This window comes from Aythya ferina (genome assembly GCF_964211825.1).
Source record: "Aythya ferina genome assembly, chromosome: 1".
NCBI lineage: Eukaryota > Metazoa > Chordata > Aves > Anseriformes > Anatidae > Aythya > Aythya ferina.
In genome coordinates, this window is record NC_140296.1 from 200,069,252 (window position 1) to 200,093,173 (window position 23,922).

A 23,922-nucleotide genomic window follows, 5' to 3' on the forward strand; every position below is an offset into this window, starting at 1 on the left:
GATTAAGACACAGACCTCAATAAGATTATTTTCCACCTGTGCTGTATTCCCATGAAATGCTGTCTTCAGAGACTGCTTTATGTTCCCTGTCCTCTAGGTAATCTCCCAAACTAATCTTAACAGACCTATACACCTGCCTACCAACGTGTCTTGAACAACTCTAAAAATAACACCAAAATCCATGCTTCCAGATGATTTCCACAGTCCTAATGATTCTGGTTTGGTTTCCTGCATCCAGGTTCATACCAACTGAGAAGTGAGGAATGAGACAGAAAAATCTAGAAAAAAAGTGTCATAATGGGTCCAGGCCTCCAGTTTTATGTGGTTCTGTGGAGAATACTTGTAGGGTTGTGTCTGGGGTGCAGCACAGCCAGTAAAGGGGGAGTCAGGCCCACGGTAAGCAGAGATCCTGTTGGAACTGGCTCCCGTACCATACATATGGATAAATTCCTTCTACTTCTCACATGCACCAGAGGCTTCCTGCAAAGAATATTTGTATTGCTATTCAGCTGCCTTAAGCAATCTGCAGATCTGCATTTCATTTACAAGACCTAAAAACCTGCACAAAGAACTTGTGGACTGTGCAAAAGACTGAACTAAAGCTCCCCTCTCCCTTAAGGAGGAAAAGTCCATGTGGACTTCATGATGGTACCACAAGATTGCCTGCTCCTGGTCCCCAGGACTGATTGCTCCTGGTGGAAACGCATGCTATGGATCCTTATCCCCCCTAGTGGATAAAGATCTACCTACAAGGCTGGTCTAAGAAGTGGACCTGCAGGAGACTCGGCTTGCAGGAATATGAGAGTTTCTGGGGAATGGGTCTGGTGTGAGCAGGAGTTCCCCCAGCCAAGGGCTTCAGACTGGGACAGCAGGGAGATCTGTGCTGCCCTGCTCCCACTGGAAAACCTCACCACTGATGTCCTGCCTCAGGCTTGACTCTGTTTTTGTCCATGTAGAGCTCCCAGTAAAGCAGATTGCCCTCTCTCCACCAGTAGGTCCCCAGTGGCTCAGCTGGTGCAAGTGAGGCTTCTCCACGGGCAGCTAGGAGATGCCAGGTACCCGGTTATTAAATAAACAGGTACATGGTTATTAAATAAACAGGTACTTGGGTCTTAAATAAACAGGTACCTGGGTCTTAAATAAACAGGCAGGCGTCCTGTGAGATAGCAGGGGGGTTAACAACCATTAAAAATACTGCAAGAAACAAAGAGCATTACTCTGCACCTATTCCACATAAAGTTTCTGTATAAGTCAGGCATGCTTAAGATATTTCCATCTTTTCCTGTCCCTCTCACTCTCTTTGGCAAGAGCCATATGGAACTAATTATGAACAAAGGCCGATTGTTTTAATATTTAGAGTTTCCCACATCAAGCCGCTGGGTTTTTTCTTTGACTGGTTTTAATGCATGTACATATGCTGAGCAGATACAGAGCTTCTCTGCTCTATTCTAAACAGTTGCTTTAATGTCATGTCCCTAACACCTTCATCCTGCCTCTTGGACTTCGATCAAAACAAAGTATTTTTAGTTTTGCATTAAAATGAGAACAATGCATGGAGGAAGGGATTGGCTCCATAGCTCAGCAGAATTTGGTCTCCCAGCTAGACAGCTCGAAGGGAAGGAGAGTGGGCCAACATCTTTTCCGTTTTACTAAGCAAGCTCAGAGCAGCACTATGGAGTTGGTGGATTGGGAAGCTCCTGCTCTGCCCACGGTCACTTTAAAATGTGTCACTAAAAATCTGGATCATGTACCTGCAGTGTGCATGAAAATGAACACAACATCCAAACCACACTTTTTACCAAAATGTAAAATCATACCTGGCTGCTTTGGGGTTGCTTTTGGGGTCCTGGTGTTGCACAAAGTCTGTGGGAAGGGAAAAGAGTTGCCTGTGTACCAAACACTTGTGTGCAACTTGAAGTGCCAAAATAGTCTTGAACTTCTCTTCCATAGAAAGAAAATGTCATTGTCTGCTATTCTGTAATGGGGTGTTTGAAGAGAAAAAAAGAATTAGGTGGTGAGACTGACTCTGTTACAGACAACCCTAATTTCTGTGAGTACACACAGGAGTTGTAGGCAGCACTGAGCAGGCTCTCACAGATGTATAGATGTGCACAGAGTGAAAATCGGTGCAATGTGTGCTCTTTGCACTTCTGCATGTGCTGTGCTGCACCGTGCACAGCGTGGAGCCTTAACCCGTGAGTGCCTGTGCCAAACTGAGCAGCCCAAGGGCTCTGTTAGAGCCCAACTGCTCTGTGCATGTGCTCTCCAGCGTCTAGGAGAGAGGAATATCCGAACGTAGGATTTATCATTAATCTCTGCACCAGATGGTGATACACCAGATATTCTTTTTGAGGTGAACATGTGATCGACTGTACAGCAAACCAGAGGGGTCTGCAGTCACATGACAAAATGTATAATAAGTCTGATAGAGCTTTGATTAGACAACTGACCTGGTTACCATCTGGAGCAACAAGAAGCAAGCTTGACATTTTTGGAACATTCTCCCCAGAAGCTTAATTCTTCCACCTCTGTGGCACAGCGATCCTGCTGAGCAATCTACACCGAGAAACAGAAGGGAGCTAAAGATACGCTGCTTGAAACATGTTGTTAAGGTTACAAGGCTTGGGTTTTCCTTTTTTTTTTTTTTTCTTTTTTCCCTCTCTCCCCCCCCTCCTTCTTTCAAACAAGCCACATCTTGACTCATACGGTCTGATGTGAAAACCCACTCAGCTATTTGATAGTTGGGAAATCTCGATGAGACTGTAAGTTATTTCAAAGGAAGCCTGTGTGTGTGTGTGTGTGCTGTGAACTCCTTCTCTCTTACACACGCACAGACACACACACACACACGAGTTTAGCTCCGCACTATGGTAGTGCAGACAGCCGTGACTCCGGGTAGGACCCGAAGACTTTTATTCAAAATACCCTATGGATCACTGAGGAGACGCAGTGTGGAGAGGGTAAGCCGTGATTTCTTTGTACTGAATGCATGCCCAGAGAAGGAGGAGGGTGCCATTTGATAGCAATTGCCTGCCCCGTTAACAGTCAGAGCTAATAGGGGTTGTGCCACGGCGCACAGAAATTGCTGCTGGTGGGACGCGTATGGGGATGGATGGGAATTATTACTGGTGCTGGGTGATAATTTAAGGCATTAATGGGTGCCAGCAGGAATGATGTGATAGCATGCAGTCATTACAGCTGGTCAGAGGCTCCGTGATGATGTCTGGAGGCAATCACTGCTCAGAAGGTGGTTGCTGAGAACCAGTACCTGTTGAGGCAGGGTGATGGCGCATGGCAGCCACCGCCAGGAGCAGTGAGGAGCAAATGACAATGTCAGCTAACAGATAGCACTGGGAAGCTCGGGGTGATGCAGAAGGGCTCTATGTACATGAACGGGGATGCAGATGCCCACCAGTGTCTGTCCCAGCAGAGATATATAACAAGGAGGGGTGACAGCGCAGTATGGGCTATGTGGTGCACGCTGCGTTACCCTAATCAGTTCCAACCAGTATGACAACGTGGGGCTGGCAGTCCCTGCTCAGCCAAGCAATGCTGTCACTTTCTTGCTGTTTTGGTGACAGCAGTTGGTCCGAAGGAAGTGCCTGGTGGGGGTGCTCCCCAGGGGATGTCTTCTGGGGGACACCATTCCTCCGGCATGACATGGCAGCATCCAAAAGCTCAGGAGCTGCAGAGGGTGGTGTTGGCTGTCACCCAGGCTCAAGGAGGCACTCCCAATTAATAAACAGGGCTGAGCATCATAATTACGTCATTAATTTCCCAAAAGCATCTCCGTAGTGCGGGAGAGCCAAGGCTGCCACCAACCCAGCTCTTGGGGCTGCCCTTGCTTTGCACGCTGCCTCCAGGGGGGCTGGCAGGGGGACAGGCACACCTTGCACACCCCTCTGCTTGTCACCAACAATATCCCCTCTCCTTATCACCAACGATATCACCAAAACGGTGTTGGGCTGGAGGGAACAAGCACTGGGGCATGGGCTGGATGAGGGTGCAGGACCCTGCAGTCCCTGGCTGGTGGTACCTGCAGGAGTTCTGCAAGGACAGAGCAGCTCCAAGCTGCTGCAGGCAGAGCCGAGGGGAACCCTCAATCAAAGCAGTCCTGTGTTGCGGGGGAGCAGTTTCGTGGCAGCCAAAGCCACCTGTGAGTTTACTTTGAGTGTGTTGCATGCGTCATTCAGCAAAAGTATGGCCCGGGGCACTGCAAAACAAATTCTTTTTCACTTTTTCTCTCCAGTGGTGTAATTTCTTTCAGATCAACGTCTTGATTCCTTTTAAAGGGATCGGAAGAAATATCCCAAAATTTCAATGCAGGTCAAAGACTGTTTTAGTTAAATGCAAAGCCACTCTTCCTTCTGCATTTGGCAGAAGGGGAAGCAGAATCACTTTGTGTCAACCTGGAACATATTTTCTTTGCCTTTCCAGTCCGTCAAGCAAACCAAAAATAATCAATTATTCACACAGCTTTGGTCTGCTATTGTCTGGTTGTTGTTTGTTGCTCTGGAGCACTTTCAGAAATGTCCCTCCTGGCAAACGTGGGCTTTGTGGTTCAAAGATGCTGGTCCTGAGAGGGGCCAGGGCAGGCTGTCTGTCCTGCAGCCTTACCCTTCCTTGGGAGCAGGGGTTTTATTTGTGTCCCCCATACCCAAAAGTACAGGGATTGGCACTCCACAGAGGTGATTTTGTTCATCCAGATCACCAGAGGTGACTTTGTGGTTGCTCTTGCAAGCAAGGGGAGCAGGAGCATCTGCTGTCTTTAAAGGTGGCTTCCCACAAGGTGCAGGCTCTCCACTGCTTTGGGGTCAACAGTCTCAAGCATGCTTCCTCCCTGGCTGGAAGGAAACCAGCACCATGGGCAAGCTGAGAAGCTGGAGGCTGAGCACGTTTTCATGTAGATCAGTCTCAGGTTGCACCAGGATAGGCTCAGATTGGATATTAGGAAGGATTTCTTCATGGAGAGGGTGGCATTGGAACAGGCTGCCCAGGGCAGTGGTGGAGCCCCCATCCCTGGAGGTATTTAAGAGACATGTGGACATGGCCCTAAAGGATATGACTTAGTGGTAGGATTTGGTAGGTTAGGCTGGAGGTTGGACCTGATGATCCTGATGATCAGTTATATAGGAGGCAAGAACGGACTGCAGATGGTGGTGGTTTGCATCACAGGCAGTCATACACCCAAAATTGGGAAAAAATACACACACGAGTAGAGAGGGATGGATGGATGCATCGATATATAGACGTGTGCATAGGAAGTGAAAGATATTAATCACAAGTGACAAAAAATGGGGTGTGGGTATAGGAAGCAAGGGCTATTAATCACAAGTGCCAAAACATGTGCAAAAGTCATAGCTCATGCACAGGACAGCTAAAGCTGATGTGTAACACTAGTCTCTCATCCTCACTGTGCTTCACAGACGGCAAGGGGCAGTGTGCCATCGGTGCCAGCACGCTGCCTGGCGTCATCCCCAGGGGTTTCAAGCTGTCTGGAAGCCCTTCAACAGGGGCAGGAATTATGGTGGGTGGGTGGGCAGAGGCATGTGGCCACAGCACAGGGACCCTCTACTCTTAGAGGGCTTTGTGTTGTTTTATTTTCACTTGCCTCCACAGTTTATTTCTCTCCTTCCCACTCTCTGACCTAAGGTTGGGGTGGTTTAAGCTTCTGGTTAGACAAACACTGGAACCTTCCTGTGAATTGTGCTGGTACAATCATCTTTGCAACCAGCTCTCAGGTCCAGTTCTAGGCAACCAGTTCTAGGTCCTAAATCTCTTTTCTTGTCATTATTCTCTCTGCCTTGTCACAGGGCTGCCCCATGGGGCAAATGGCCCATGAGGTAGGAGGTGGTGGTCAACTTGGTGAAAGCATGGCATCGTGCTCCCTTTCCCTGTCATTTACCTACCAGGTAGGGCTGCCAGGCACTGATCCCCTACATTTGATGTCAATGCCTATGAGACATCTCCACCCTGGCCAGCACCTCACTGCAGAGGCAAAATGCTCTGCAGAGGATGCTGTGGTCTCCTGACCACCAGTGTCTGGCTGAGTTAACATCTTAAGCCCCAGACAGCTCCCCTTTGGTCAGCACGTGCAAGGACACCGTGGTCAGAAGGGGACGCCCCATCTGATATGAATCCCACCCCTCACACACCATTCCTCAGCACAGAGCCCTCCCCACCAGGCCATCCCTCTCCGGCTCTCCTTCCCCCACCAGCAGACGTTAAGTACTTGGTCCTTTCTCCCTTTGCATTATTAATGCGAGACAGTTTGTGCCTGCGAGCTATCTTTATTACATCCATGTGCTGCGGATGTGTGCGAGAGGAAGATGAATAGAGGCCCGCTAATGCCTAACAAATGCCGAGCTCCATTCAGAGATCGCCGTCCGCTCCTGCGAGGCACTGGCAAAGAGGAGCAGATCCTTGCTCCCTCTCTCAAGACCTCGCTGGCTATTTTCCAGCCACGGGAATGTCTCTCACCATAAACACAAGGCATTGTTTTTCGAGTTAGAGAACCTAGAGAAAGCATGCAGCTTTCTTGGATTAAAAAGAAAAAAAGAACAAGTCTGCCCTCTCTTCTGCCTTCGAGGCCCAAAGGATGGTATTACAGATGCTGTGTAAAAAAAGGAGGCCATCTCCAGACTAAATGAAGTGCTGTAAGAAATAAACCAAGCTGGGAGTGAGATGGCTGGAAAAGCCATCTTAAATTAGGTCTTGCAGTTTGCACCCCAGCTTTAAGTCCCAGCTCTCAGCTATAATAAATCAGAGGCCCTGTACCCAGCTATATCGATGGATGCTTGCAGCTCAGCAGGATTTCAGTCTCGATCATTTCTTTTTATTTCTTGTGCCCCCTGAAGAATGTAAGCTAAGATTAAAAATGCCTCCACAGCCCCAAGCCAGAACTCAACTGCCCAATACACATGTGCAAATCTACACGGAGCCAGGGCTGGTATTTACCTTTGACACGTCTGCTCTGAATGGATATCCACGAACACTCATTCGTATCATGACTTTGTAACACATCGGGCAGAGATAAATCTGTAAATGGATATTTACTGCCATAAAAAAACAGATGGTGAAAGACAAAGCTCCCATGTTCTTATCCCAAGCTGCAAGCATGTTAAGAATGCAGCAGGAAACGTCATTCCTCCTATAAATAAATTTCTCTTGAGAAGAGAGAACCCAGGGCTGAAAAAAAAAAATAAAAAAGAAGAAAAAATCAGCCTCTCTGCTCTGCAGGCCAAGTCTGAGGCAGGTTTTCCCACGCTGTTCTGCAGCTTATGGCGACCTTTGCTTTTGGCAAGAGAGTAGATTGCCTTCGAGCAAGCCCAGCAAAAGAGTTGGGGTGTGTATTGCTACTGCACAAATTATTACTGAGTTATTGATTTTCTTTTCCTGCTGGACAAAGCATAATTCAGCCCTTGGCTTGTTATTAATCATTTTCCAGCGTGCATTTAAGAGCAGAGTGGTTGGAAACCTCTCACACAAAGGGCTGTAGTGAGCGTTGCACCGGGGTGGAACAAGGCAGAGCTCATGGCATTCGCGGTGCCGTGGTCCTCATTTTGTTAAACCCTCTCGTGCATAGCTCTGAGTGATGCTGCCAGCGCTCACTCTGACACCACGACTAAGCAAGTGCTCTGGGGGAAGTTGATCTTTCCAGTTCACGCTATTTGATTGCAAACTCTTAACCTGGCATGCAGGTTCTGCAGACTTTTGTTTCAGTGACATTTTTTGGACATGCCTCTTACCTTGTCAGCATCAGTACCGATCTGATAGACTGCCAAGGTGACAGCAGAATTACTCAGGTACTGTGGATAACAAAAGAGCAGTAGATAATTGAGTGTAAAGTTGCTCAAGAGAGAAGGGAGACCTTGAAGCAAAGAACTCCTGTTGTTTTAGCTTTTCTCGTGAAGTTAGTCGAATCTCAAGTTGATGAATCTAATATACAAACTTAGGGCAGTGGAAAAATAAGAAGCAACACTTTGCAACACAGTTTATTTGCAATGAATTATTCACCAGCCCTATAGACAAATAATTGTGTCAAACAAAAAATGAATAAGACGATAAGCTTAAGTAGCAAAACTGTCACCTGTATAATGCTCTGATATAATCACTTGTGACTGCCAGAACATCAATTTTATCTGCTTCATCTGAGCTTTATCTTTCCTGACCTCTTCACAAGTATTTGGGGGGAATTGGTTTAATTTGAACTCTACCTAGACAGACAAATGCTTGGCACACGCTCTCAGGTGTCTGGAAGTTGTAATATTTTGTGACATTTCTAAAAGGTGTAACAAATCAAACCAGACTTTTTGTGGAATGGATCAGAAGCTGTGCCAGACTTTATCCCCCCCAAATTTAAGCAGGTTAAGAGTGCAAGAGGTGAGAGTGCAGCAGAGGCTAATAGATAGTGACTGGTGAACTCTGCAGAGCTAGGAACCGGGATACTGCTCAAATTGGTTTTCAAATGGTTGGAGCTTAATTGAATTATCAGAAGCTCTCAAAGCCTGGAGTCCTCATGAGCAGAGGCACTTCTGTGAAATTTCCAGTGCTTTGTAATCTTGTTTTTATCAGAAAATGAAAAGATTTTTTTCATTAGAGTTTGGCATTTGTTGCCTTCATGTTGGCCAGACCCTGGGAGAGCAAGGGCAGGGCAGCAGGGGGACGAGCAAGAGCAGGGCAAGCAGCAGAGATCAGAGCCAAAAATGAGCTGATTCTTTTTTTTTTTTTTTTTTTTTTTTTTTTGGATCTGTGTGAAAGGAGAGGGTGGTCACGCAAATTCAGTTATGTGGGTTTGGAGCAGGATGGCTGCGGAAAATCTCCAGTAGTTCATGGAACCTTTTGGCCATCCAGCTAACCAGCCTGCAACTAGTACCATGCCTGGATCGTGTAGCCTACCAGAAGCCCAAAGCTCAGGAGATGTGATGCTTTAGCACCAAACCAGGTTGCTTCAAGGTAGTGTTCTACAGTCCAAACAGCAGGAACTACACCCCTACAGGAAACCTCCAAAAAGGCTTTTCCATACAAAGACTGAGTTTTGTGCAAGATCAACAAGTAAAAGATAATGCAAAGTGGTAGCTTGTGTATTTGAAATTCCTGATTTATGAGCTTCCAGTCCAATCCGTCCTGAAAACCTAGTCCTAACTCAGCATCCAGCCAGGGCTCATCCCTGGAAAGACTTAGACATGCCTTCTGCTAGACTTGAAGATCCAAACAGAATACCTCTAGACTTAATCAATTTGTGATCCTTTGAAGGGGTCGCTTAAATGTTGCTTGAGCAATCATCTGAACTAACAACATTTTCAGACATCAAGTACAAAGTACGATGCATGCCTTTTTCTAGTCTTTGCTATCTTGATCATTTTTTTCATCCATTTAGTTCATGATGTAGTAAATGGTCTTACATGGAAAAAGAAACGTGGATGAGCACCAACTCAGCCTTCAGAGCTCAGCCTTCGTAGAGCTTTCCCATTATCACTCTTGGCACATCTCTGGTGCAGACCAGGCTGGTTAAATAACAGCAGCAGCTTCAGTGAAGCTCACAAACACCCAGACCCCTCTAACCAGCCCAATAAAAGTCATAAAAGAGGCTGTTCAGACCAAAAGGAAATCTGTTCCGAAGGCAGTCACGCACTTTGTATTTTGCTGATTCAAGAATTTTGGAAAGTTGGGCTCAAATTTCAAACACACTTCAAAACTCATGGTCAGACTTTCTGTCTGAGCTTAGCTTATTTTCTGGTGAAATATGTATTATCTTCATTGTTTCAATCATTTTTAATGGCGTCAAAGAAATGGTGACTTTTCATTCTACCAGCAGATGGATATGAGTGATTCTTAGACTTTAATTTTTCTTGTTGGGACTGAAGTAGCAAACTCTCCAAATTGCACAGGCAAGGAGCGCAATTAGTCTCCACTTCCCAATGATACCACATGAAAAGCTTTTGAAAAGATAATGGGCCACAAATGATGCGATTTAGTCACCCTCACACACTCCACAATCCAGCTGTACTTCTGGAATATATTTAGAAGGTGTAATTAGGGTTGTGCAGGCTTTGAAATAAGTGAGCCAGCTTCTTAACCGAGGTTGAAATTCATCTTAGCTTCCAGTACAGCCTCTATAAAAGCCGCCAAGACTTGATGGTGTGGGATCAAGGATGTCTATTTTCTCTCCATGTTTTGCATCATCACAGATAAAGTAAACTCTCTGTGAAAGTAGAGCTAAGGACTGATAACCTGCAATTAATGTTGTTGCACTAAGCATCCACCCTTTGGAGATTGACATGCAGAACAAATACCATACTACTACAAATACCATACTACTACAAATATAGTTCAAAATAGAAATCGCTGCGAGAGTGAACCCAACTGACCTTAGCTCAAAAGTTTCTACCACAGGGAGTTTCCACCCTGCTAACTCCCAACAGATGACTTATGAGATGTGCTTTGGAGAAACTCATCTAAAAGATATTTAAGGCAGGAGTTTATGTCCTGGTTGGTTGGTTTGTATTCCCCACATCAACTGCCTTCAACTTCATTCAGCCTACTTTTACAAGTTTATCTCATGCAACAGTAAGAGGTTTTACTACCCCTTCAGGCATCTTTAGTGGAGAAAGAAGAGAGTAATGTGTGTCTTTTGATGACAACCCATCCCATATCTTCAAAACCAATTTAAGATGGGATGAATTGCCCTCTGTGTTGACATCCGTCTCCCATTAGCTTTAGAGGGAACAAAAATTTTTCCATTTAGAGGAGATGAACACTGGCTCCCATTTCTGCTCTGCATGCTCACTCCTGGAGACCAGATCCAGTTGGGGCATCCAGGCTAGCCTGGCTCAGATATCTGCATCTCCACAGACAGCAGAAGCAGTCATTCAGTTTTGGGAGTCTTTGTGTTTGCATCTCGCTTGGGAAGCTCGTGGTGCTTGCTGCTTCTTTAGGAGACATTTGCATTCAGAGACCCTGAGGAAATGCCCGAGCCTGCTCTGAAGGACAGCCCCATGGCCATCTTCAGGGTTAATCTTCCACATTTATCTTCTTACAGGCTTGAGGTAAGTGCTACCTCACTTTGATGATTATTGAAAATGCACAACTTTATTACTGAAGGCTTGGTAAAGTGCCAGATACCTCACCTGTGTGAGCAGCTGGGGAAATAGGAAAGGGATCAGATTCTGTATTTGCACTTCTTCCAAATGCCTCTCTTTTATTATAGGATAGATAGATCCTGACATTCAGAGCAATGTGTATCCCATATCAGTTTCTCTGCATAGGTGCCTATGTTTACTGCATCTGAAACAGATGCTGAGCTTTTGTTGGGTAACAGCACTTTGAGATGCTCAGGGGAAGAGCACAGGATCAGTGTGCTCCCCTTGATCAGTATTACCTGTGGGAAAAGACTGCTTTTCAGAGAGAAGGGCAATGTCCTTTTCCTCCTCCACAACATGCCAAAAAGCTCCCTAGCATCTTCCTTCAATTAATCCTTTTGATACACAGTCAGTAGCCATAGTAAACCCCTAACCAGTAGGGTTGTCTTGCATGGGTTGTAGTATTATCCACAATGCTTTGGAGTATCTTGGTAAGCTGAATGAGGACAGCAACAAGTGACTTTCTGTCCTTCAGTCTTCCCTTAATCAATCTGAATGCTTCAGCAGACAGCAGGTAGCAAAGTTAAAACCCCACAGGTATTTTGTCCTCTTTAGAAGGTCCAGATTGTCAGAGAAAGACAAGAAAAGCAAGTATTGAATGTTTCACAGGGTCTCCTTTCCTCAGAACTGAGCTCAAATCTGTTACCCTTGCCCACCTAAGGGCAGAGCATGGAGTTCCTAGTTTTTGAAAATATCAGCCAAGAAAACCTGTCAAGGCTAATATGACAGATAGGCTACTGCAAGAGGGAAGCTTGGCAGTCCTAGCCACACTTAAAAATGATTTCTTACTATATGTAGGGCTTTCCATCTTCTAAGGGCTCTACAGACATTAATCTTCACCAAACTGTACAAGACCCAGCCAGTACTGTCATTCCTGCTTGGCAGACAGGGGGCTTTCAGAGTAAGAGCCAAGGTGAATTGGTGACACTGTCCTAATCCGGGTGAGTTTCAAGCAGGATCAAGCTTCAGGGTTCCTGATGGCTGGAAATGCACATCCACACTCCCTTCCTCCTTCTCCAGCATCTCTCCACCCAGCCCATGCTGCAAACCACACCAGGGACTGGGAGGAGGCCTTCCAATTTTCATAATTTCCACACTGAATTGTTGGAAAGCTTCCTTTTTTTCCATCCTTGCCTTCGCTAAGGCAGCCATCTAGTATCCTCCTGTAAACTTTCAAATGCACCAATAGTGGCAGTTTCCTGCAGATGAAAAAAAAAGGATTTGCTTCAGTTACAGCACGTGGGAACCTGGCCAAGAAGAGTCATAAAAACAGAGGACGTTGATTTCTAAGAGCACAGTCAGCTCAGTTATGTTAGCACATGCCAGCGCATCTAATCAGTCACCGGAGAGCAGTTAAAATGGCCTTGGGGCCAAATTCCAGCTTCTGGGGGCTGCTGCCAGAGAAAAGAAAAGTAGGCTGATGCCTGTTGATGATTTAGCCCCTTTTCCTTAAAAATCAGTCGCAGCAGGTCGTGCAGTGCTGGCCGAGCTCAGAGTCACGGCAGCATTTTGAAAATTTTTGTCCTTGAGCTTTGCTTTGTACTAATCCGTGGGGTCTGTTTTCCCCCTCATTTGGAAGGGAAATTGCTGAAAGACTCGGGACAAGGGTGTGGGTAGCATGAATGTTTTCCTGCAAAGGCCAAGAGATGCTGTGAGGTCTCTGAACACTCCCTACAGAGCCCAGCACTGATAAGGACAACAACTTCCCTTCCCTAGAAGTCCTCCATCCCCGTTTCAGAGGAAAGGGAGCAAAACTTTCTAAAAATGGGCATCTTTTAAAAAAACTCCAGACAGAAGACCACAACTCCAGATGTCCCAGATCACATGAAGCTGGACCAGGCATCTTCTGCAGCCCCCGATATGTGTCACCACGCTCCTGCACGCAGTCCCTCTCCCATGAGGTCAGCGCTTTGCAAGGAGAGACTGCAGGACTGGCCTCAGATTCCCCAGAGACCAAGCTCTAAGAAACCCTTCGTTGTTTGTGTTTTGTAACGATCACCCATCAGGGAGGCTGTGACCGTCTCTCCCCCCGCCCCGAGTTCCTAGCTTGCCAAGCCAAGAAATGCTCACATAAAAGGTCCACGTTCCCTTATCCCGGAGTGAACTGATCGCGTCCGGTCAGGCAGGGACAGAGCCCAGAATACCATGGACGTGGGCTTTTGGTTCCCATCACGGCTCCCCAGTCAGAGCTTGAGAAAACATGAGGTCATCAGCAATTTAAAATCGCTGGGATTTGTGTATCCTGTGATCACGGTTTTATGGAAACAGCGATATGTTTTTGTCGCTGTTATTCTGTGCTGTCTCAACCGCTTTTCTGACAAAACTAAAGCCCTGTTTTGAAATCAGAGTCAGGGTGCTCCCTCCCAAGGCAGTGTTCCTCGTCTGACTGCACCACTGCCCTGTCTGTTGTTGATTTTGGTAGGTTTCAGACAGAAATCCTCCCAAAGACCATTTCTCTCACTGTCCAGAATAACAGCCCTATTGTTAGAGCTACAGTGTTTTGGGGACGTGTCTCCACTGCCCTATAAACCTAGGTAGTGGTTTAATATGTTCATGTCTGAGTATCCTGTTTCATCTCCTTTCCATCCCGTGCAGAGTGATCCCAAGTACCGTACCTGGGCAAGGTGAAGGTGGCAGGGAGGTTGTTCTCCATCCCCTGTTTTGTCTGAGCAATGTCTTGGAGGCGTGTTGGTGTTGCTCTGGTTTATACCAAAGCCTAGGCAAATGCACCCTCAAAAAGCACCATGATGGAAATGTTCTGCTCTCTATTCTCCTTCTGAATCCTGCAATAACCCAAATGAGGTCAGATAGGACCAACTTTGTCTTGAAGTGCCCAGTTCACACAGACAGACACCCCAGCTCCACAGTGGAAGCTTTTCCCTGCTTTGCAAGGTTGTGGCATGACTTTGTTAGCTGATGCCTGTCTGGGATGAGGATGAACCCCAGATCCTAACCCTGCTCTTGGAGGTTCTCCAACCCATGTGTAAATGGCTCATTAAGGGTGAAGGACCATGCCCTACTACTTGTCTGTGGGATGAAGGTAGTCATGTAGGCAACAAGAATGGCTCACCATCCTAAACGGAGATGGAGTGGGAGCCAAAAAGGGGTGACACCAAGAGCTGTGAGTGCAGATCAAAGGACCATCAGCCCCGTGGAACCTTCCAGAATGGGGAGAGGTTGTGGTGTGACTGAATTGTGTCTGGAGTGGCACAGGGTGTGTGTGCTGTGTCTGACCCACCAGAGAGGCAGAGCACGGCATTTCAGGCCGACACGGAGAGCTCTGCCACATCTGGCCTGGTGGCAACTGCCCAGGAGAAATTAGGGTGCTTTTACATGTGGTTCAAAGAGAACTGAAGGGATGGAATATATGGCCCTGAGCAGTGACGAAGTGAGTTCGTTTCAACCACAGAAAGCTATTTGACTTGTGAACAACGTTAGCTGGGTTTTGATCACTCTTTCTTTCCAAGCTACTGTGGCGCTTGGGCAGAACTTCCAAGTTCATCATTCTCTTAAAAGTTCCTGCATTTGTTTTCCTCAGACTTGAGGCTTCTTAAAAAAAAAAAAAATAGAAAAAAAAAAAATCTGCCATATCCTTCAGCTGCAAATGATTTAATCATTCTTGGCTTTGTGTGATCTGAATATTTTCTTGTTCTCTTGCTTTGCAGCTGTGACCTACTTAATTACAAGCAGGAAACAAACCCCAGAATCATTAGACATTCTGCCTGGATTGAAGAAGGGGAAAAAAATAAAAATCTCATGTTTTTAAATACTAGGATGTCCTTCCTAATAACAGGAAGTCAAGTTTCAGTTAGCAACGTGAACATTTGAATTCTTTGTGCATCGAGATAAGGGCAGCAAAGAGCTTATGGGTTTTATTTTTTATGGCATGGATGTTTTGGGGGCTGGGGAAATGACAGCTGCTTCGAACAACGACCGAAATGGGAATGAGTCATAAATTTCCAAGTCAAGAGTGTAAATCCTCTTTGTTTTAACTTCTGAACAGCTTCGGTCTTCTGTCCATAGAGACAACGAGGTGACTGACTCGCTGCTTCGATCCGTCAGCTTTCGATCCATTTTCCAGACGTGTTAGCAAACAAGCAAGGCAGTGAGTTTGAATTCCATGCTGTAAATCATCAGGTTGGAAGGCAGAGCATGGGGGAGTTTGATTAACTGCACTCCACCTCCGCAGACGGAGTCTGGGCTGCTATTTATACCTCCTGGAGCTCTGCACCCCGTCTGGGGATGCTGGGGGGTATGTGGGTGTAACAGCAGCTACAGAAATTAGCTTAAAAAAGGGGAAAACAGCGACTGGCTGTCCCACACGGGCACATCAGGCCTCTTGTCCCAGATTATCCACGGCTCTGGTGGCAGATCAAAGATGCAAATCTCCCAGAGCATTGTGAGGCAATAGAAACTGGTGTTTGTACAGGGTTTTAAGTTGAGCAGCAACGTAAGCACAAGTTATCATCTTCTGTCAACTGTGCATGCATTATCACTTCAGATGGCACGGATCCAGCACTGTCCTGCAACGCAAATGGAGATTTTCCATTAGCATCAACCACAGGGGTCTGTGTTTCGGGAGTAAACGGGGTAGAGGTCAGCTCTCATGCTCTGCGGAGAAGGTCTGACTGGTCCCAGCTGGGGAGATGCTCTCTGTGTGAAGATCTGCTGCAGTGCTTTAATCCCCCTGCACTGACTCCCAAGTTTCCCATCTGCAGATTAATTGTTCTGTGGCAACAGAGATAACCACAGCAGTCCCATGTGTCAGCCCCTTGGAGATGCTATGAATGAGTGGGCAGGCATCGTGCTTTGTGGTGTTAGCAGCTCAGGCCATGTTTTCCCCTGGGACCTCTGTACTCCAGAGTCAGCAGAGCCATCACCTTCCTCCACGGCACCTTCCCCAGGTGCATTTAGCACCACCTGGATGTATACAGTGCTGCTCCCACAGGGGGTGTGTATGTACATAACCAGCCTTCACCCCGGGGATCATTTATTCACCCACAGTTGTGCCTATTTTGATAATCAGTGTAGGATCTTTCAACACAGACAGTGCATTATGGATCAAAGATATCTTCAGTATTTCTGCTTTTTGCTGCATAACTCTTGCGGAATAGGACCATTTGGCTTTCCAGCAGGCTGAACACATATTTATTTTTTAATGTAAAACAGCTCCCCTGAGATTTCATAGCACCTGACAAATGCCAGTGAATTAATCTACTGAGGAAATGGAGACCCATAAAGTTATGTGACTTGTCTAATGTTACTCAGGAAACTGATGACTTTTCTGGAAGAGGACCAGATTCCTTCTCATTGCTACTTGGAAGGTCAAATTTGACCTGCTTATATTATATCCTTCCTCCCTTCCCAGTGACTATTACATCCTAAGCAGCAGGCATTTATTTGAAATGATCGTGTATAAGGAGCTTCAGAATAAATTAAACATATGTGTTTTAACTTAGACAGCAGCAGGCTTTCCAACCCATAAGCAACATCAAACGTGAGAAATCTGGTCCATTGATTTTCTAAAATATGTTCCCTTTGCCCTCCTTCTTTTTAATGAAACGGTCAGCTCTTGTCTGTGAACAGAACAGACTTTGTATTAGGCGCTGAATGCTGTGAGTGTTACCACAGGGTCTGAATCAGACAGACTACTTAAATATATCTGCAGGAGTAGTTATAAGAAAATGTTCTACTGAAACAGGACATTTGTACATAGACAGCAAGGCCGCCCTTCATTAAATTATCCTTCTTGCCATAGGGCAAAACTGCAGACTAGCTTTTTATGAGCCACCAGATTTGTCTTCTCCCCCAGGCAAATAGCGCCGCTTGGGAGACACCTGCAACATGCAGCAATGTGTCCTCCAAACCACGGCCAAGGCCATGGACTTTCGACAGCTTGTCCAGCATCTTCTGAGAAGGGGTGAGAAGCACATGCTAAATGTATAATTAGGAATTATGTGAATACGTGGGTACTGGGGAACCCCTCGTAAATGCAAATATTTGCTTCAGCCACCAAAGGGATAAAGAAAAGTTAGAAGCAAGGCAAGTGTAAGTGAACAGGTGTGACTCCTTCGGTGAGCAGCCAGGTGTGTTCAATCTCATCTGAAATTCAGCGCCTGCCTGATGGGCACAAACACAGCCTTGCCTGAGGTTCACGTTGCTTCCCCCTGAACCTTGCCAAAGGCTATTTTAGACGGCAGTGAGTAACGTGGAAGGAAAGCAGCTCAGCTGCTGGATGAGCTTTCCGTTGCCCTCTGTCTATACGTGCCTCCTAAGCAGGCTGGGATTTTTTTTTTTTTAGTTTTTCTTTCCTTCTGGCCAAAAGTAATTCTCCTGAGCATTTCTGCAAACAATATAGGAGAGCAGCACGATGATGAACCTAGCAGTGATGGGCATGTGCGAGTGTGCACGGCTTTGATTGGGCACCCCAGTCACAGGACGTCACCGTCCCCAGTGGGATCGGACTTAATCATAAGCTTGGGTTTCCAAAGTGAATAATCGTATTTAAGATCTCGCCATTCACTTTCCGTGGCTGTTCTGCACTATTTACTTAATACATTGCTCTGACCTACATCCCCTCCCGCAGACTCATTCACTGCAGCGCTCACAGAGAAAGAGGATTTAATAACAAATCTCTGCACAATCTCTTTCACATCTCTGCGCCGTAGAAGTGAAATCACTTGAGCAGCTTGAACATTAGGGACAAGTACGAGCCCAGCTTCGTAGGACTCGCTTACTTTTAAACCTTGTTAAATCACTAACGTAGCTTACTTTAGGAAATTAAATGTGTATGATTTGAGGATATGACATACTCTCCTGTGTCAGTCAATAAAAATCCCTCTAAAGTGAGGACACGTACAGCCTGCTGCTGAAGGAGCTGCTGTTCGCATAACGATAATACTTAGCACTGCCAGAGAACTTCACATTTTCAGAAAGCTTTAGAGATATTATGATCAAGGTGGATGACTGGAATAGTAAATTTTCATTCAGTTATTGCTGCAAAGCAGCAGTTCTTTTCATTATGGAACATTTTAGGCCATATGGGCTCGTGAGAACATCTTGAGGAAATTGGCCAGGATTTCCGACTCATGATGTTCATCTTAAAATGCAACTGGCAGAGAAGCCTTCAGTTTCTGGCATTTTCTCTGCAGAAGAGTTGCCTGGCTGTCAGTGGCCAGGGGGCGTGGGGTGGAAGCTCTTTACATCCGTGGCTGGGGTACATGTGATGGGTGAGGCTGGAAGGTGTGATGCAGATGTGTCCCTCACATTTACATAGGGCAGAAAACCTCCAAGAAGATAATCCTACAAGTGGCTTCTTGACCTTCAGCTCCAGAGAAGGGAACTAGGAGGGTTTGTGCCCCCTATTCAATGCTGCACGGGTGCAAGCAGGATTATTGCCCAGGTCTCATGGCCCAGCCAGAGGGAGGTCATTATATTACAGCAATCCAAAATGATTGCAGGGTCAGCAGAGTTACTCTTCATTTTCATTGCTCTAATGGGCACAGGCATTTGAACAAAGCTTTTAGCAGGCCAGTCTAGATATCCATACTCGATTTTTACTCTTTTTAAAATTTAGGTATGTTTCCTATGCCTAGAACATATATATTGTCTATTATAGCCCTCAAAGTCTGAGGATCTGCTTCTTCAACTCAAAAAAAAACCATGCCAAGCTTCTTTTAAAACCCGTTCCTCCAATGTTTGCTTATACAAACTTCAAAACCTGGCAAAGCTACTGGAAATAAAGCCCCTGGTATCTAGTCTTTGTACTCTGGGAAGCTCCAACTGGCCTGCACTGACCTGAACACGCAGAAACCCTCCACGGTCCCTCCTTGGGTGGCAGTGAGGCCACTTGCCAGGGGAAAGAGGGAGAAGACCAGATGGGCTGACTTGAGAGATGAGACCACCTTGGTTGGGGTGGGAACAGGGCAAGCCCAGAGGCTCAGACTCTCAAAGGGATTGGGAGCCCAATGCCTGTCTGGAAATCTCTGCAGAGTTTGTGGTCCAGAGCAGTTATGGGAGGGAGCTGAATGTTGTAAGCCCCCACCAAAGGCCCTGGCTGTAGGCACACGTGAAGGAAGGTGGTAGCTCCTTCTCCATGTGTTTTTTCACTTGACTGTGGGTCATCCCTATCTGATTCTGTCTCATCAGCCAAGAAAACGATGTGTCATTAAGGCACAAGGAGGAAAATGCAGCTAGCTAAACATCTCGGAAAACACAAGATTTCCAAGAAAACGATTGTTGGGAAAAAAAAAAAAAAAACAGTTTCCAGCACAAGAAAGCATGAAGATTCCACATTAAAGGGAACTTTACACAGGAAGATCTAACAACATTTATCCTCTTAACATTATAGAGAAATAAAGATCAAAAAGGATAATGGATTTGAAATAAGACTTAAAAGAGCCCATTGGCCTGGAGCTGCAGGGACCGTTGGGGCCATATGCTGAGCAGAAACAGGATATTTCTGGTACATCCACAGCAAACTCAAAGGAAGCCGCTCTCCACCCAGCTCGTCTGTCTGTCAACACCCCCAGGCACATCCACACCCATCGGAAAGATGTGGGTAGGGACTTACTCGAAAGAGCACTGGAGATTAATGCTGCACTTCTCCTTCCGAGGGCAGAACGTAACATCTGCCTAAAGGAAAAAATGTAGACCCATCTCTCGAGCTCCCAGTGCAGGCAGCATCAACCTACATCAGCACCGGGGGGGCTGTCAAGGGACCACGGTGAGAAGGAGCTCGGTGATGGGGTTGGGTGGAGAAACCCAACCTCAGCCTTCGGTGACAGCCCTGTGAAACAAGGCAGCAGCCCAATGTTTTTTTTTTTTTCTTTTTTTCTTTTTTCTTTTTTTTCATGGAAGATAAGGAGCTATTTTTATACCCTAGTAACAGCCCTTGGACTGTCAGTAAAACGTGGGAGGTTTCGTAGTAAATGTTTTGCCTGACATTTTCTCAGAGACAGCGGGAAATAATCAGTGCATAATTAGAGAGGCTGCGTTGGGAAGACCTGCAAATATCTATAGATCTGTGTAGAGTGCAGAGGACCTTTTTTTTTCCCAACTGAACTCAGAAAAGGTGAATGTAACTGTGTTTTACGGAAATGTAAGATGATTTTACAGAAGGGACTTAGCGTGTACTCCAGCAGAAGAGCAAAGTCATTGAGTCTCGTTCTTTTATTACTCCTCTCACTTCTGCTGCTCCCTGTAGCAAGTACTTCTGGCCTCTTTGGATACACATTTGCACCTTCTCCTATGTGCTTCCAGAAAAGAATTTCATCACAAACCTACCTTATTTTGCTCAATCCACAATCAGGCAGTTTGTACCCTTTTTCCAGGACTAATTTCCCCCTCAGGGTCCAGAGATGCTGGGTTCTGGAGGGGACAGGTCTGCCTTTGCCTGAGAAACATCCAGGGCTGCAGTTCCATCGGAAGCTGCTAGCTGGGCCGGGTAATCTGCATTCAGGCAGCTTTTACCCCCTCAAAAATAGTATGTGTCTAATCAGCAGGAAAACCTCTGCAGGAAACCAAACAATCTGCTCTAATCATGGAGGTAAATCTACACATTCAGATGCTCGCTGGGCCTCCTATAGACTCAAGTGACTCCTAAGGAGCCTGCTCCAGTCTATCAGTTAAATAAATATGTAGGGAAAGTGTTTTCTGAAAGTCTGATTATGTCATCAGCGGAGTGAAAATGCTCCTTCAGAGCTGCCTTCATCTGTTGAGTAATTACCAAGCTGGGACAGGGGGCCAAAAGTCTCCTTTCAAACACACAGAAAGACCAAATGCACATGTGGAGCAGCTAATTTTAAACCTGTGGCATATCCTCCATTTCCCCTCCTCTCCCCCTTGCAGAATACCAAAGGGGTTAGATCACATCCCAGAGCAATCACTCGCGATGGTTTCTTCCCCCTTCTGTTTTCCTTTATCAAACACATTTCTTTCTTTTCCTCTCTTGTGCTCCCAGGCAAAGATCTTATGCACTAGGCTGTAGCCTGGAGCAAATATTGTCTTGTCAAGTTATATAAAAAATATCTTTCTTCCAAATGAGGCTTTATAGTTCCTGGTCCCTTGTCTACCTCGCTACAAATGGAGGCAGTGTGTTACCTAGTTTACAGGAAGGCAAAGAAATCATCGAGGGGATGAGCAAGGAGGGGCTAGGAGCAGAGGCTGGACACCAAGAAAACAGACACATGGGGTCAGAGGGAGGAGGGAAGAAAACAGCACTTTGCAGGATAAGTAGCATCTAATAAGGTCGAAATAAATATTATTTTTTTTTTATGATGCCACTCTAAAAATGGTGCACTGAAGAAGCAATTAGGTTGAAAACGTGAATTTTGCAGCTTTATTTTCCTGGCCCTTCACCTCCCTGTCAATGGGCTGATGAGCATCCTCACGATGTGGTCGTGATGCACCGCTCACTTCGTGCCCTCCAGATCAAACCATGGTTGGGGTCAGCTTGGGACAAGGCTATGGAAAACCAGCCAGTAATGAATGTCCCTGCTCCTTCCCCATCCAGAGAGTAAATGAGAGAAACGATGGAGGCTTTAGGGAAGTGGTATCTTCTCAGCTCTGTTTTATGAGAACCCAACATCCGATGTTTTAGGGGCTCAGTGCTTGCAGGTCCCTCATAATTTCAGCTCAAAGTGGGGCTGTCCTGTCTAACCCTCTAAAAAATGCCTCCATGTAGGCAATCCCCATCTCGCTCCCTTCAAGTCCTTTTCCTGCACAATTCTTTGTAGGGAGAGTGAAATGAGTGAAAAAAGATAGACAGCTGTCACCAAGATTGCTGATTTGTTCTATGGTTTTGGTAAAAAACAATTCCACCTCAGTTTCTCCACCTGGCTATTAAACCTTATCAGAAAAAGCATAGGATGAGGAGCAGAAGAATTTAGTCAAAAAAAAAAAAAAAAAAGCGTTGCAATTTAACCACATGGATTTTGTGGTGATTTAATTGGACTGCAAAGGCCTTGTGGTGTTAAATTATTTCCAAAACCATATTAAAAAGGCACTTTTGTGTCCAGCTCAGCTGTGGAGAACTGAATGACATTCTCCTGTGCTTGCTCGGATGAGACCCCCCCTTACTAATTCAAGCTTGGCAAGGGTTAAAAATATGTCCACAGCAGCTGAATCAGACTGATTTAAAATAGATATTGTTTAATCCATGCAACTTTCCAAGATATCATCCCTTGGGTAAATAGGCTGGTTTTCAGACAGTTACATAAGTCTCACATGAAGACCGAGTATCCTTCTGGGTCCAAAATGTGTAAAAACTCCAAAAGAGACATTTGGGTGAAAAAAAGACTGGATTGTAACCGTGCAATGGCTAGTCAACGTGTAAAACAAAAGGATGAAACGTTGCATGTGGCAAAGCTGTCTTCTCAGCTGTTGTTTGGGAGTGGTTGAAAGAGTTAAGCCCCATTCTGGAATGTCTTGGGAATGTTGGCAGAGGGAGAGCGAGCGGCTTTTTTCCTCCCTCTGGATGGAGTCCCAGCGCCGAGCTTTCAAAGTGATGACTTTGGATCCGAGTTTGCTTCTTGGTTCTGCCGCGGAGAGCTGGGAGGTGATGCAGTGCATCCACGAAGCCCTCCGCGAGGGATGTGCGATTGCCTCCCCAAGTCAGGAGGGGTATTTTCACCTCTTCCCTGCTCGCCCCCGGGTGCAGCAGAACTCGCCTTGAGAAGACACAGGCAGGGACAAACCACATCCTGAAGGGTGTGTGCGAAGGGAGAAAGGCACATCCCCAGTTTATTTTGGCTGCTGCTTTTTTTGTTGTCGGGTTTGGTTTGGTGGTTTTGTATTTTTTGGGGGTTGGTTTTTTTGTTGTTGTTTTGTTTTTGCTTTTTTCCTTTTCTTTTGCTGCTCCTCCTTTGATGGAAATGGCTGTGACTTTTTAACCTTGCAGTCCCTAAAGGCGCCTGGGGAACAGCCGATCGCCCCTGAGCAGGGAGACGCGGGCGTTTCACAGGGGGAGCTGGCATGGCTGCTGTGCTCTTTGGCTTTGAGGATCTGCTCTACAGCTGGGACAGCCTGGTGTGGAGCCTGACGTCCCGAGCTCTGAGGACTTGCCGCTTTGGAAATCTGAGGGTCCTGCAGCTCATGCTGAAACCATGGTGCATTTCCAGAGCCGTTTATCAGGTAGGGTTATAAAACACCAGGCCAGACCTTCAAATCCTGGTGCTGCAGCAGGGAAACCTCCTGGAGAGCCACACGGGCTCCAGTCCTGCTCCTACCACCCGCTGTGGGTCCCACTGCGGGTGGTGGGGCAGAGACCTAAAGTGGGGGAGAAACGCAGGATTTGGGGATGGTGGTGGGGTTCCTGAGGCTGAACACTGGTCCCAAATCTCCTTCCCATAGCGTGGTGGGGAATAATGGGAATTAAGTGTCACCCTGCTCTGTTCTCTCCTTATGAAGCTTTATACCTGTAAGTATGGCCAGCCTTAGCTGTGCTGTGTCCTCGAGCTGTCCCCATGGTGGCACAAAAGCAATTTATAACTTGCATGGAGGAAAGGACACCTCGAGACATGTAACCTGCTGGTAGAAAATGGGCAGGCACAGTCGGTTTTAAGCTGCAGAGGCACTGGTTGTCCCTAAGTGACTTGTGCAATGCCTTCCGACTGCTCAGTCTGGCAAGTCTGAGGCATCTGATTGCCCAAACCTTTTGTTTTATCCCGTAAATGTGTTACGTGGCATGAAGGCTGCCTTCCCCTCTGCTGCTCTGAGCAGCGGATGCGGAGTTTTGGGGCTGGCTGCTCTGGAGAGCTAAGCTAACAGCTCTAATAAATTG

At 46.3% G+C, this 23,922-nt stretch overlaps 1 protein-coding gene across 8 annotated transcripts in view; it reads left to right on the forward strand.

The window, feature by feature from the left end:
• Positions 1-23,922, forward strand: part of FRMD4A (FERM domain containing 4A) — a 350,418-nt gene that overhangs the window by 164,148 nt on the left and 162,348 nt on the right. Inside the window, exons 1-2 of one of the 8 annotated variants that reach the window (XM_084517301.1) lie at positions 22,680-22,850; positions 23,041-23,273. The exons of 5 other annotated variants lie outside the window; for them this stretch is intronic. In XM_084517301.1, the coding sequence (XP_084373427.1) occupies positions 23,115-23,273 (159 nt within the window). In that variant the 5' untranslated portion in view covers positions 22,680-22,850; positions 23,041-23,114. Of the gene's footprint in view, positions 1-22,678; positions 23,274-23,922 lie in introns of those variants that run through there. 2 more of the 8 variants (XM_084517302.1, XM_084517299.1) reach the window with 2 other exon arrangements.